This window comes from Cyclopterus lumpus, chromosome 17 (genome assembly GCF_009769545.1).
Source record: "Cyclopterus lumpus isolate fCycLum1 chromosome 17, fCycLum1.pri, whole genome shotgun sequence".
Classification (NCBI taxonomy): domain Eukaryota; kingdom Metazoa; phylum Chordata; class Actinopteri; order Perciformes; family Cyclopteridae; genus Cyclopterus; species Cyclopterus lumpus.
In genome coordinates this window covers 22535218-22550769 of record NC_046982.1, presented here as the reverse complement: position 1 = coordinate 22550769, position 15552 = coordinate 22535218, and the positions used below count along the sequence as shown (strand labels likewise).

At 46.4% G+C, this 15552-nt stretch overlaps 1 protein-coding gene across 12 annotated transcripts in view; it reads right to left on the bottom strand.

Moving 5' to 3' along the window:
• The window catches only part of dlg1l (discs, large (Drosophila) homolog 1, like), a 74389-nt gene extending 59908 nt beyond the window's left edge, over nucleotides 1–14481 (bottom strand). For all 12 annotated transcript variants that reach the window (XM_034555538.1, XM_034555540.1, XM_034555542.1 and 9 more), the window contains exons 1-3: nucleotides 14006–14481; nucleotides 11839–11970; nucleotides 4426–4589 (exon numbers count right to left, since the gene is read on the bottom strand). In XM_034555538.1, coding sequence (XP_034411429.1) covers nucleotides 4426–4589; nucleotides 11839–11970; nucleotides 14006–14024 — 315 coding nt within the window. In that variant the 5' untranslated portion in view covers nucleotides 14025–14481. The remainder of the gene's footprint in view (nucleotides 1–4425; nucleotides 4590–11838; nucleotides 11971–14005) is intronic.
• Between the last annotated feature and the right edge of the window lie 1071 nt (nucleotides 14482–15552).

Sequence of the window (15552 nt, the reverse complement as noted above, 5' to 3'; positions counted from 1 at the left end):
ACTGTAGCTACTTGTTGTAAAGCTACGTTAGCACCGACCTCCCTGGACTCCATTCAGAAAACAAGCATTTTAATAGTGGAGAAAACCAACAAAACATGAAATCAGACTTTTTACCAATCAGCATCATTCAGAAGTTAATTGGTCATCATTTTGATCCGTTTATTGTCGTTAAATTCCAGATAAATAGTTTATTTGGGGTGTAAACAGCTGCAGAGAGCCAGCTGACGTGAGGATTCATATTCATATTCATCCAGATATCGGACTTCAACGTGCACAAAGCTTATTGGTTGATGGAACGTGGTCTACATGGAGGTGAGACTGAGACGTTTTACCTGTAGAGGGTACAAATACATCGAGCTTCACTCAGAGCGTGTACGACTCTGTTACACTAAACAACGTTAACCGCATGATTGGAAGCATGAGAACACATAATTAAACCACCACCACGAAGGTCCTGAACAGCAGTACAACTCCAGCCTCTCGGGGTCAGAGGTCGTTGGGGGTCACTGAGCGACTCCAAATCACGTACTACCCTGCTGCGTTTGGGTTCAACCTGCACCGACGTGGAGACAATAAAGTGTGTGCAGAGGGGAAGCCACGCCCCTTTCTGGTCCCCCCCCCCATGTGACCTCATGAATGAGGTTTGTCAATTTCAAAATGAGACTTTAGCAAGTGAAGAAAGTGTCAGTTTTCATAGATTTGTGAATTATACTCATCTGTAATTCACAAAAGAATTCAAATGGGATCAAAAATGTATTTGCCTCTCGTATTTAATCTGAAATAATGTCTCTTGGTGGTCAACAGGAAGGGGCGGGGCTTAGCCTCTACAGTAACTTCTGAGCAAAGTTTAATTAAATGATTCTTTGACTTTACTTGTGAAAAGATGCTCGATTTTAAACTTTAAACCAACAGATTTATTCGGCCTCTTAAGCTGAAACGTGACGTTCTGACGAATCTGCAGAGAAGTTGTTCCAGTAAATCTATTCAGGGAGGAGTTGTACTGTTCAGACCCGACAACATGAACCCAGATGAATGAAGCACAATGACCCATGACCCCTGAACCCAGCACCAACTACCTCAACATGCCGCTGCGTTTCTTCAAGTCTTTTATTATTATGAATCCATTAATATAAAACCAGAGGAGAGAAGCAGCTGGAACAGACGATCAGACCAAATGAGCCGATTACCTTGTGCACATCTTGACTACTTGGTGACATCATCGTTTACCAAATCTCAAAGCAAAACGTATAAAAATACCTTTCGTCCTCACGTTACGTCAATTTAGTTTAATTGTATTCAGAATATTTGATCCTCCAATGTCCTGTGAATTCCCACAATTGAGAACCTTCTATTACCATGTGTTCCGTTTCTGCCTGTTGAAAGATTTAATTAAATGTACATTTATTGTTTAAACAACGCTGGTCTTTTGCAAATAAAGTTTTCCTAATCTGTCCAACTTGATTTGTATTTATATACTTTTAATGTATTTCAGAATGACGCTTCTCCTCTGGTTTCATTTTCAGACTCCACCTTGTGTCGGTGTGAATGAACTACAGCGACACCTTGAGGCCATCGTAGGCCGAACCCGACCCCTGACCCTTGACCCCCACCCCACACTTTCCGCCCCCCTCCGATGGTCCAAAGCACATGAGGACTGGATGGGACATGCAGCGAGGGTGGACGACACCGACACCCCCTCCCCACCAACAGCAGGCGTCCGGTACTTACTTGTCCGTCAGGGCCGGGGGGGGCGCTTGGCCTGTGCCAACATGTGCAGGATTTCATTTAGGAGGGGGGAGTCCTACGAGTGACGAGGTTTGTTTACAATCAGAGAAGAAGAGGAAAGAAAGAGAAGGAGTTCAATGCCAACACACAGACACAGCAGGCTCAAACTGGATCAGCACAGTGGGTTTGATTTGAGCCTCTTTCAGTGCCAGACGGGCGGAGTCACACCGCTTTGAAAGTGTGTCCGAGAGGGGGGAGGTATACCGCCGTGGATCTGGGAGCCAAGACGACGTAGTGAGGAAGAACCACCGTAAAACATCTGGAACACGTGTGTGACAGTGACCGTCAACAGCACGGCGCTAACGGCGCTAACGGAGCTAACGAAGCTAACGAAGCTAACGGAGGTCGAGTTGACTTGCATGGTGCGTTAGGGTTAGGGGTTCCTCCTCAGTTGCTCTCTGATGTTTCTTCTGCTCCCTATTAAAAGAGACTTCCAACGCTTGTGCCCGTAAACCTCACAGAAGAAGCAGAACTTCAGATAAAAACATTATAAAAAGGTCTTTTGATCATTTGCCTGATATTAATAACACAACATACAGCAATGAGTAAATTGAGATTCAAAACTTTGTTGGGATTATCCTGACTGAATAAAGGTTAGATTAAATATATCCAGTTCATGTTTGTTGTTGCACACACCAGCTGTTTACTGCGTTTACTCCACAAACCTCAGCTTTAAAAACAATTTCCTAAAAGGACCAAAAAATGACATTTTGTAGATTATTTCCAATTTCTGGCTAATCCCATGAACTGTTAAGGAATCCTGAGATTGCAAAGACAGAAAGAGTCAAACTGATCATCTTTAGTGTCAGTCTGTTCCTCTCATGTTCTCACAGTTAAGTCACCGAATGCAAACCTTTCTAACCTCTGAGAAGATTTGAAGTGAATTAATGATAATTAACTGTAATGTTAACTCCCTCCGGACCTTTACAATGATTTCTTATTGAAACCAGTAAAAATGTCACCAACCTTCAAAGAATATTCAGAAGGACTTATCTTTATTCGAAAGATGCTTTCATACAAACAAACCGCTGTTGCGTCTGTAGGTCAGTTCAGGTCCCAGCTTACCAACAACCTTTTTTAAATGATACAACAGTCAGCAGATTATACTCTTGATTAACTGATGTTTGGTCTAAGAAATGGCAGAAAATAGTAAGTCCATCAAAGGGTTAAAAATGTCTTGTTTTTGTAATTATTAGAAAACCAGCAAACATTCACGTGGAAGCAAAACTGAAGCAAAAGACTCTAAAAGTACAAATCCAGAACAGCATCATGTTGTTGGGTTCCATAACATCACAAACATTAGAGATTATAAAACTGATTATAGTCGCTAGCCAGCGTTTAAGAGATGAGAACCTCTGTGAAGCCAAAGCTTCATGTGTTAAAGCTGCATTCTCTCTCCTGACCACCAGGGGGCGACTCCTCTGGTTGTATAGAAGTCTATGCTTCATGTGTTAAAGCTGCATTCTCTCTCCTGACCACCAGGGGGCGACTCCTCTGGTTGTATAGAAGTCTATGCTTCATGTGTTAAAGCTGCCATTCTCTCTCCTGACCACCCAGGGGGCGACTCCTCTGGTTGTATAGAAGTCTATGCTTCATGTGTTTAAAGCTGCATTCTCTCTCCTGACCACCAGGGGGTGACTCCTCTGGTTGTATAGAAGTCTATGCTTTCATGTGTTAAAGCTGCATTCTCTCTCCTGACCACCAGGGGGCGACTCCTCTGGTTGTATAGAAGTCTATGCTTCATGTGTTAAAGCTGCATTCTCTCTCCTGACCACCAGGGGGCGACTCCTCTGGTTGTATAGAAGTCTATGCTTCATGTGTTAAAGCTGCATTCTCTCTCTGGCCCACCAGGGAGCGACTCCTCTGGTTGTATAGAAGTCTATGCTTCATGTATTAAAGCTGCATTCTCTCTACTGACCACCAGGGAGCAACTCCTCTGGTTGTATAGAAGTCTATGCTTCATGTATTAAAGCTGCATTCTCTCTACTGACCACCAGGGAGCGACTACTCTGGTTCAAACAGACCATAAAGCAGGGGATGCTTTAGGGGCGGGGCTACAAGCTGATTGACAGGTCAACACCGGAGTCTCTACTCCTCCTCAGTCCACATATGGTCACTTCCTGTTCACTGGTTTGGCAACAGCCAAAAGGCTGAGAGGCGTTAAAGTGTTCCCAAACCAGTGAACGACGACACTGGTTTTCAGGCCACTGAATTCAGGTGCGACTTGCAATTCATGGAAAACTATTTTTATTCTGGTCTGTGTCATGAATGTAAGGCTTCTTATTACCGTCAACGTCTTTGTGCGTCGTTCACACGTCACGAAGCCTTTCATATGTTTAGTCACCGTTCGTTTCATTAGGTTTTAGCTTCCGTCCTGAAAAATAAGTTGTCAAACGAAAATCTTCCGCCGTATTTTTGGAAACAAGAGGAGCGGATGACAGCGGGACTCTGCACCTGGACAACACAGGTGTGCTTCACATTGAAATAAGCAGTTCAGTCAGCACCTCCAGACGTCACCCTGCAAAGCTTTGGAAGGTGCAATCTATTTTTAGACCTCTATTTTTACCGTTTCTGCCATCGAGAAACGCGGAGTCAGAGCGACGGGTCGACTTCCTGTCACATGGCGGGCGAGACGCTCACCTCGATGCTGGTGCTAAGGCTGGGCAGCGTGTCCGAGGTCACCGGCGTGCTCTGGAGGCTGGAGAAGTCCCACAGGTGGACGGGCGCCATGGGGTCTGCCGCCTTGGAAGACTCCGCCCATCTCTGACTGTCATATAAGGTCACTTCGTAAAACTCCTGGATGTCTAGGACGACAAGAGAGAGGGAGATTTATTAAAGAAGGTGGCGTTAAATACATTAATACATGTTTAACTTCTCTGGGTTGAAGAGAATGAACAGCTGCGTTCGTGAACATGGAACGAGAATAAAAGCTTCACCCGGCGGTGGTGGAAGCTCCTTATTTAAGATTGTGACTGTGCATTCAGATGTAGGAGGACATGAATACACTCATGAGTCATAACAGAATGTATGGGGGGCAATAAAGGTCCAACTACAGATGATCAACATGACGTTGGGCAACGCTTCATGAGCACTGGGGCAGCTCATGAGACGGAATCAACACAAATTAAAGAACTGGTAGTGTATCGAATGAATATATAAAAAATATATACATATATCAATTAATATACATGAAATACTAAATACATATTATAAATAAATATATATACATATATATTATACATAAATATTCTAAAAAGTTAATATATAAAAGTAACACAAGTCAGCATGCTAGTGATTAGCATTAATGGTAGTGATTAGCATTAATGCTAGTGATTCGCATTAATGCTAGTGATTCGCATTAATGGTAGTGATTAGCATTAATGCTAGTGATTCGCATTAATGCTAGTGATTCGCATTAATGGTAGTGATTCGCATTAATGGTAGTGATTAGCATTAATGCTAGTGATTCGCATTAATGCTAGTGATTCGCATTAATGCTAGTGATTCGCATTAATGGTAGTGATTCGCATTAATGGTAGTGATTAGCATTAATGCTAGTGATTCGCATTAATGGTAGTGATTCGCATTAATGCTAGTGATTCGCATTAGCACTAGCTATTTGAATGAGAATGAATTCAAATGGTAACAATAGTAAGGTCCACATGACATTGTGACGTAGACCAAACCCAGCAGGTCAAGTGGTGCTCTGTGTTCTGTAACTGTAGCATGACATCATGGTGGAATCAGCAAGCTAGCGAGCTAACTAGCCAGCAGCTAAATTGGTCAAATCGAACAACTTAATGCTTCGTCTACACAATGCCATTGGTTGGTTAATTTTAAAGTCTGCAGAAGGTTTCATTGCTATTTTCAGTGAAGCTCTTAAAAGATAAATTCACAATAAGCAATAAGCTTATTGCGCCGCGTGAAGCATTCGCCGGGTCAAGCATGTACGTTTCACCACTAAAAGCCCCACGATGACCAACACTCTGCTGAGGAAGCATCACTGGAAAGACACACGTTTCCAGTGATGTCATCAAATGCTTTTTTACAACCCTTTGATGGCTGAAAATAGCTTCAAATGTGAGACCTAAAAATATCAACTTCCCTCTTCGGTCTCATTGTTTCTCCTCTCTTCATAATAACTGCATAAATTAAATACAGCCATGTTTCTACTTAATCCAGAAACATATTTATTGATCTATGAATACTTTTAGGACGTGGAACCAGTCAGAGTAAATGCTGGAGGACTGGTCGGTGGGGCTGGGGGGACCTTTAACCGTATTGATGTCCAATAAAACCGACCTCTGAGGAATTGTGTTAAGAGATCGTTTTACAGGGAAACCAGCGAGCTGTTTCCTAAGTTAGAGGTTTGTGTTTTGAGAGCAGCACAGGAGGCTAGACCACAGGAGGGCTGTGGAAAGCCTAAAGCGCCATTAAACACCTTTATATTCCGATTGTAGGTTTAAAAACAGTTTTTGACCAACAAAACACTCTATTTAGGTACCGCTGCTGTCTCGATCCGCTGGTTCTAGATGTTAAAACATTGTGTAATAACAAAGTAAAGAAACGTATTTTAATGTATAAGGTTTCTCATTTAAATTAACTTGTAGAAAACTTTTGACATGAAATTTAACCTTGTTTACATCTCAAACTGTTTTTTTACAGGCTGTTCTCCTGGTCCACGTTACAGGCCGTTCTCCTGGTCCACGTTACAGGCCGTTCTCCTGGTCCACGTTACAGGCCGTTCTCCTGGTCCACGTTACAGGCCGTTCTCCTGGTCCGCGTTACAGGCCGTTCTACTGGTCCGCGTTACAGGCCGTTCTCCTGGTCCACGTTACAGGCCGTTCTCCTGGTCCACGTTACAGGCCGTTCTCCTGGTCCGCGTTACAGGCCGTTCTCCTGGTCCACGTTACAGGCCGTTCTCCTGGTCCACGTTACAGGCCGTTCTACTGGTCCGCGTTACAGGCCGTTCTCCTGGTCCACGTTACAGGCCGTTCTCCTGGTCCGCGTTACAGGCCGTTCTCCTGGTCCGCGTTACAGGCCGTTCTACTGGTCCGCGTTACAGGCCGTTCTCCTGGTCCGCGTTACAGGCCGTTCTCCTGGTCCACGTTACAGGCCGTTCTCCTGGTCCACGTTACAGGCCGTTCTCCTGGTCCACGTTACAGGCCGTTCTCCTGGTCCGCGTTACAGGCCGTTCTCCTGGTCCGCGTTTACAGGCCGTTTCTCCTGGTCCGCGTTACAGGCCGTTCTCCTGGTCCGCGTTAGAGGCCGTTCTCCTGGTCCACGTTACAGGCCGTTCTATTGGTCCACGTTACAGGCCGTTCTCCTGGTCCACGTTACAGGCCGTTCTCCTGGTCCACGTTACAGGCCGTTCTCCTGGTCCACGTTACAGGCCGTTCTCCTGGTCCACATTACAGGCCGTTCTCCTGGTCCACATTACAGGCCGTTCTCCTGGTCCGCGTTACAGGCCGTTCTCCTGGTCCGCGTTACAGGCCGTTCTATTGGTCCACGTTACAGGCCGTTCTCCTGGTCCGCGTTACAGGCCGTTCTCCTGGTCCACGTTACAGGCCGTTCTCCTGGTCCGCGTTACAGGCCGTTCTCCTGGTCCACGTTACAGGCCGTTCTCCTGGTCCACGTTACAGGCCGTTCTCCTGGTCCACGTTACAGGCCGTTCTCCTGGTCCACGTTACAGGCCGTTCTCCTGGTCCACGTTACAGGCCGTTCTCCTGGTCCGCGTTACAGGCCGTTCTCCTGGTCCACGTTACAGGCCGTTCTCCTGGTCCACGTTACAGGCCGTTCTCCTGGTCCACGTTACAGGCCGTTCTCCTGGTCCGCGTTACAGGCCGTTCTCCTGGTCCACGTTACAGGCCGTTCTCCTGGTCCACGTTACAGGCCGTTCTCCTGGTCCACGTTACAGGCCGTTCTCCTGGTCCACGTTACAGGCCGTTCTCCTGGTCCACGTTACAGGCCGTTCTCCTGGTCCACGTTACAGGCCGTTCTCCTGGTCCGCGTTACAGGCCGTTCTCCTGGTCCACGTTACAGGCCGTTCTCCTGGTCCACGTTACAGGCTGTTATATCATCATCACCAGAACACCACCAGTCTTTCACCATCGTCATTACCAGAACACTGAGGACTGTGTTATTGTGGCCGAACAGAGGTGCTCATTCTTCCCGTTACAGCTGGAGACCTCGGGTGCCTCGGGTCATGATGGTTTCTGCCACCCACAGATGTTCTAGCAGTCAGCGAGTATTTTATTTTGGCAGTTAAAAGTAAAAAATTTACTTTAAGAACCAAAAGTCATTATGCAGAATTATACCCATTTTAAATGATGTTTATTATTGTATAATTATTGATTAATTTAAGTGTTCATCACTTTAATGCTGCAGCTGGTAAAGATGGAGCTCATTTAAACTGATTAATATTTTGTATTAAGAATCAGACTCTGTAAAGGCGCCGAACTAGAAACTCTTATTGTGAAATAGATGTTGTGAAGTTAAAAGTACAATATTTCCCTCTGAGGCGTAGTAGACGAGAAGTTTAAGTACGCAAATGAAGTCAAGTCAGTGGACGTCTCAGGAAGAGACGCAGAGACGGATCAGAGAACCGCTATCACACGCACAACGTCCAGGATTACACGCACACCACGAACTCACCACGCCGAGTGTGTACAGAGGCCGACGACGAGGATCAAGCTCTGGTTTAACTTCTTAAATGACGACTGATACAAACTGGTACACGTGTTGGTTCTGGTGCCCCCTGTGGACTAAAGGGGTAGTGTTGATTCTGGTGCCCCCTGTGGACTAAAGTGGTAGTGTTGGTTCTGGCGCCCCCTGTGGACTAAAGTGGTAGTGTTGGTTCTGGTGCCCCCTGTGGACTAAAGTGGTAGTGTTGGTTCTGGTGCCCCCTGTGGACTAAAGTGGTAGTGTTGGTTCTGATGCCCCCTGTGGACTAAAGCGGTAGTGTTGGTTCTGGTGCCCCCTGTGGACTAAAGTGGTAGTGTTGGTTCTGGTGCCCCCTGTGGACTAAAGTGGTAGTGTTGGTTCTGCCGCCCCCTGTGGACTAAAGTGGTAGTGTTGGTTTCTGGTGCCCCCCTGTGGACTAAAGTGGTAGTGTTGGTTCTCTGGCGCCCCCTGTGGACTAAAGTGGTAGTGTTGGTTCTGGTGCCCCCCTGTGGACTAAAGTAGTAGTGTTGGTTCTGGTGCCCCCCTGTGGACTAAAGTGGTAGTGTTGGTTCTGGTGGCCCCCTGTGGACTAAAGTGATAGTGTTGGTTTCTGGCGCCCCCCTGTGGACTAAAGTGGTAGGTGTTGGTTTCTGGTGCCCCCTGTGGACTACAAGTGGTAGTGTTGTGTTCTGGTGCCCCCTGTGGACTAAAGTGGTAGTGTTGGTTCTTGGTGCCCCCTGTGGGACTAAAGTGGTAGTGTTGGTTCTGGTGCCCCCTGTGGACTAAAGTGGTAGTGTTGGTTTCTGGTGCCCCCTGTGGACTAAAGTTGGTAGTGTTGGTTCTGGTGCCCCCTGTGGACTAAAGTGGTAGTGTTGGTTCTGGTGCCCCCTGTGGACTAAAGTGGTAGTGTTGGTTCTGGTGCCCCCTGTGGACTAAAGTGGTAGTGTTGGTTCTGGTGCCCCCTGTGGACTGAAGTGGTAGTGTTGGTTCTGGTGCCCCCTGTGGACTGATAGTGGTAGTGTTGGTTCTGGTGCCCCCTGTGGACTGAAGTGGTAGTGTTGGTTCTGGTGCCCCCTGTGGGACTTAAAGTGGTAGTGTTGGTTCTGGTGCCCCCTGTGGACTGAAGTGGTAGTGTTGGTTCTGGTGCCCCCTGTGGACTAAAGTGGTAGTGTTGGTTCTGGTGCCCCCCTGTGGACTAAAGTGGTAGTGTTGGTTCTGGTGCCCCCTGTGGACTAAAGTGGTAGTGTTGGTTCTGGTGCCCCCTGTGGACTAAAGTGGTAGTGTTGGTTCTGGTGCCCCCTGTGGACTGAAGTGGTAGTGTTGGTTCTGGTGCCCCCTGTGGACTAAAGTGGTAGTGTTGGTTCTGGTGCCCCCTGTGGACTAAAGTGGTAGTGTTGGTTCTGGTGCCCCCTGTGGACTAAAGTGGTAGTGTTGGTTCTGGTGCCCCCTGTAAACTAAAGTGGTAGTGTTGGTTCTGGTGCCCCCTGTGGACTAAAGTGGTAGTGTTGGTTCTGGTGCCCCCTGTGGCTTGGGGGTTCGCTATAGCTCGCTAGCTTTTCTCAAGAGATTATTATACGCATTTCGTGACCTCGTGAGAGGCTCAGGCGGATGTATCCGTCGTTTTTCAAAATAAAACATTTTTACGACTGCTAAAAACTTTTTATTTTTCATTCACTCGTTCTGTGCAACCCGGTACCAACCGACCCGCGGACCGGTACCGGGTTTGGGGACCGCTGTTATAGAGGTCCAGGACTAAACTGAGGTCGTATCGAGGACCAGGACTAAACTGGTTCAGGACCAGGTAAAGGCTCCTAATCCTAGGTCTTGGTGGCTGAAGTCTAAATATTCCAGTGTGGACCTTCCAGCCTAAGAGCTCTGCAGAGTCTTTGGTTCCGGGTTTTGTGGACGTTTCACAGTAGAATTGATCTCTCTGGGTTTTGGACGGTTGGGTCGGACAAAACGAGACATTTTGAAGACGTCAACGACGGGTTTTTGAGGAACTTCTTCTCTCTGTGTTCCAGGAGAACCTGCAGAGTTCAGACCATCTGCAATGAGCGGTAACGCATCATCAGAGTGTTCCTGTGAGAGGAATCAGGCCAGTCGGGGCTGAAAGAACCAGAAGGAACAGAAACTCTGTAAATCTGTGTGTGTGTGTGTGGGGGGGGGGGGGGGGATTATGGACTCGGGGTAATCGTCGTGTCCACAGAGGGATTACACCGGGCTCGGCCGGCTGCAGGACATCTCGTATTTTGGGGGTTTGGCAGATGGAAAACTGCGTGGCAGGAATCTATTTTTCATTAATTCTGATCCAACACGAGGAGTCGGAGCCCACATCCGAGCAGGACCGGGTTGGCAGGGCCCGCCATCGTCATACGTGGTCTCTGGATAGAGTCACACGGTGACGGCGTGATGCGATTCTGATGGTTTTCCATAATTGATTTCATGTAAAATATGATGAGTTCCTCGTGTGTGAAGAGCTTCGATAGCGGAGAGTATTCTCACTAAAAGTATGATAATCGTCTTTTGAGGAGTTTAGATATTTGTGAGGGGAAATGCACCCAAAAATAGAAGACGTTATAAGTCCCGCCCCTTCCTGTCTTATTTCCGGATGAAAATATTTGGTCGTCATCAGCAAATTGAAATATTAATACGAAAGATAATTTTGTACTTTTATACGGTATAATTGATCCTCGTTAACGGATTTAAAGTGACGGAGAATCATTTGAATGTTATTGAAAAACTGATGAAGTAGAAGACTGCTGTCGACTCAGACAGCAGTCTGATAAATAAATAAATAAACAAACAATCAAAGGTGGTTTCCAGTCGGTTCGACGCTTCACTCCGTTTCCTCTCAGGGATCCAGAGTCGGTCGCTCTCTTTGAATGGATCAGTAGAAACACAGAAAGCAGCTTCTCATGAAGACGAGCAGAACTCAGGCCACCGAGTTCACGCTGACGATCTGCACTCATCCATGAGTGATGAAGAGGAGGAGGAGGAGGAGGAGGAGGAGGAGCGGGATGTGCGGCGTGATTACATTTGATCACGTGCATTTCAGTGTTTCGCGACTTTTGTAAGAAAAATAAATAAAAATGGAGGAACTTTTCCTAAGATTGCCACCACTTAACAACGGTTAATAATTAAATGGACTATTTCTACATGAAGTTATGAGTTAATTAAACACACACACACACACACACACACACACACACACACACACACACACACAGCTTTACGACCTCTCAGACAAACGTGACGCCGAGGTCGCCAGCCGGTGTTTGACCTCCGATGAAGGAAGTAAATCTTTTTCTCTTTGTTACGTTTCATATCGCCGAGTTTTATGAATCGGGTTTGACTGGATGAGCTCAACACACACACACACACACACACTACCTATGAGAGCCTGGAACAGGCTGCTCTGGAAGATGTCGATGACCCTCTGGATGGAGTGGCGGAGCGTCCGGTCCTCGGCGTGGTGCAGCTTGGTCCGGTACTCCTCCAGCAGCAGCAGCGCTCGCTGTGCATCTGGGTAACAGGAAGTAGGGGGGGGGGTGGGGGGGGGGGGGTTAATGACTTTAAGGCCTCATATGTGTTTAAAAACATAAAGGTGAAGTATAATTATTGCATGTGGGGCTGAAAGCCAGTTAAAGCCGTCATTCAGAGTTCTTTCTTTCTTCATTCTGCTGACAAACTAAAAGTTTAACTCCAAGTTGAGCGGTCGGGATTCAGGTCAGCTCGGGGTTTGGGGTTTTTTGTAGACCAAAAACAAAAAGAAGTCGGATGAAAAGATGAAGGCAAGACGTCGTAAACTCAAACCTGAAGGCCTGATGTTCCCAATTTAAGACTTTGTAAAGGACTCTGAGGACCAGCTGACAACACCGGTGCCTCTGATCCATCCCAGAAACCAAGCAGGAGTTCTGTGAGGGTTCATTTAATTCACTGTTCTCATATAAAAAGGCAGCGGCGGTGCCGTTTGTTCCGGCGAGGCGGTCGTCTCTGTTGTCGAGACAGTGACTCCATTAATAGGAAATTAAAACCGGTGATTCATTTAATGTTGATCGTTTAAGAGGCTTTATTTATTTATTCAACCCTCTGGAGTCCGTGGACGCTACGGCGTCTACGTGACGTTACGTCCACATCTCGTAGTCTGCAGACGTTCTACTTCCGTGTTCTTCTCCTCACGAGATCGTACGTGATTCCCTCAGCGAGCCGCGTGACGTTTGTGACGCCGCCCTGCAACGTCATTTATGGAATCGTGTGTCCGTCAATATTTTGTGTGAAACTAACCAATTAACACTGAGGAAATCACTAAGGACCGCCCACTTCACTTATTAAATGCATCTATTTTATTCATATATTCCACCACGTTTGTGAACCTAAAGCTTTGGTAAACTAATGTCCAGCACCTAAACAGTTCACAGTTATGTTTTCACGTTTTACACTTCATTATAGAGACATATGTAAAACACACGAGTATGAATCAAATGAGCCGTTTACACTGAGCCTAAAGACAATAATGCTTCATTATAGAGATATATCACTTTAAGAGATTATGTGAAATGGAGTAAAAGACCTTTGACCCCAGAGGGCTAAAGGTTATTTGAGCCTAAAGTGACAACCTACAGATTCTTTAAAGCTGGACACATTTAGGTATTTTAGCTTAAAAATAAATACTTAAACTATTAATTGCTTATTGAAATGTGTGCATTTTCTGTTGATCGACTTATTGACCAAGTTAATCAAAAATAGAAAAGAGGATTAATTCAAAGTTACCATACTATATATATATATATAATTATTTTTTAAAAGGTACAATTCTGCTTTTTTGATTTCTCTCGTTATAGTTATTCAATGGTCAATTCTCTACATCAACAACCACAGGAGATTAATTAATATGTATGATTTAATATATTAAGATTAATAATACCTCTGCAGGGCACATATATTTAACGGATAACTCAACTAATGTAGGAAACATTATTCATTATTTAATAAATGGACTTAAAAGCTAGTTTTTGTTGTTGTAGTTGTTTGCTTTAAAACATATTGTGTGCACTTGTTCAAACTTCATTCATATTTACATTTTACAGATGAAGTGATGACTCCAAATCAGATACCATGGAATAATAATAATAATAATAATTCACTTTGACACTTTTCAGGGATAAAAGTAATTTAAACTAGTTTATTAATACCACAAGAATATTTGCATCTATTATGCATTTTTATTTATTTTCTACAGTTAACCTATTTGGAGAAAGCAGTCGTGACTGCTAAATATATTATTAATATTATAGTTTATTTATAGTCCAGACGAGCTGCCCCAAGTACAGCAGCTAACAGGCGGCTAGCCCTACTTTAACTCACTTTACCCGGCTCGGCCCGGCCCGGTATAAGCCGTGCGGGCTGCCGGGTTATCTTGGGTTAAACCCCCCCGTCTACCGTGTGTTTGCTCGGCTGTGTTTCCTTCAAGCGAAGCTGCGGTTAGAGTTTCTCTGCAGTTAGCCGTTAGCTCTGAGCTAGCATGCTAGTGGACATGTGTAAAGTGAGAGCAGCTCACCTTTCTTCCTGACTGGCATGGTGGGGGGGCCGAGGGGGGCCGGGGGGGGCCAAAGTTATATCACCGAAAGCGAAGCTGGATCCAGAAAAAAAACAGGAAAAGCTCCGGTGCGTTACCGACTCCTCCGTGCTGTACGTCCCGCCGGAGAGTGCCCCTGCCCCGGTGTGCACTGCGCAGGCTGACCGCTCGCAGCGGGAACCAAAATAAATAAATATAAATATATATATAAATATATATTTAGCTTTTACCAACTGCGCCAAACTCCGTGTAAAAAAACACTCCGTTTCCCGGTGCCGGGTGGCGCGCGCATGAGAGAACCGCGGCCGCTGGGATACGGGGGGGGCGCGCACGAGCTGTTTGGGTTATTATTCCAGGAACAAGAACAACAACTTCAAAGTCCCGCCGCGGCAACACCTCCTCCACGAGCCCGACTTGTCCCGCACGGCCGCGCGCACTTTCTGCGTGCGCGGCCTGCACTCGTGTCAAACTTCTCTGAGCAAACCCCTCCTCTTCCTCCTTTACCCCTCCTCTTCCTCCTTTACCCCTCCTTCTTCTTCCTCCTCTTCCTCCTTTACCCCTCCTTCTTCTTCCTCCTCTTCCTCCTTTACCCCTCCTTCTTCTTCCCCATCTTCCTCCTTTATCCCTCCTTCTTCTTCCTCCTCTTCCTCATTTATCCCTCCTTCTTCTTCCCCCTCTTCCTCCTTTACCCCTCCTTCTTCTTCCTCCTCTTCCTCCTTTACCTCTCCTTCTTCTACCTCCTCTTCCTCCTTTATCCCTCCTTCTTCTTCCCCCTCTTCCTCCTTTACCCCTCCTTCTTCTTCCTCCTCTTCCTCCTTTACCTCTCCTTCTTCTTCCCCCTCTTCCTCCTTTACCCCTCCTTCTTCTTCCTCCTCTTCCTCCTTTACCCCTCCTTCTTCCACCTTTACCCCTCCTTCTTCTTCCTCCTCTTCCTCCTTTATCCCTCCTTCTTCTTCCCCCCTCTTCCTCCTTTACCCCTCCTTCTTCTTCCTCCTCTTCCTCCTTTACCCCTCCTTCTTCCACCTTTACCCCTCCTTCTTCTTCCTCCTCTTCCTCCTTTATCCCTCCTTCTTCTTCCCCCTCTTCCTCCTTTACCCCTCCTTCTTCTTCCTCCTCTTCCTCCTTTACCCCTCCTTCTTCCTCCTTTACCCCTCCTTCTTCTTCCTCCTCTTCCTCCTTTACCCCTCCTTCTTCTTCCCCATCTTCCTCCTTTACCCCTCCTTCTTCTTCCTCCTCTTCCTCCTTTACCCCTCCTTCTTCTTCCCCATCTTCCTCCTTTACCCCTCCTTCTTCTTCCTCCTCTTCCTCCTTTACCCCTCCTTCTTCTTCCTCCTCTTCCTCCTTTATCCCTCCTTCTTCTTCCTCCTCTTCCTCCTTTACCCCTCCTTCTTCTTCCTCCTCTTCCTCCTTTACCCCTCCTTCTTCTTCCTCCTCTTCCTCCTTTACCCCTCCTTCTTCTTCCCCATCTTCCTCCTTTATCCCTCCTTCTTCTCCCTCCTCTTCCTCCTTTATCCCTCCTTCTTCTTCCT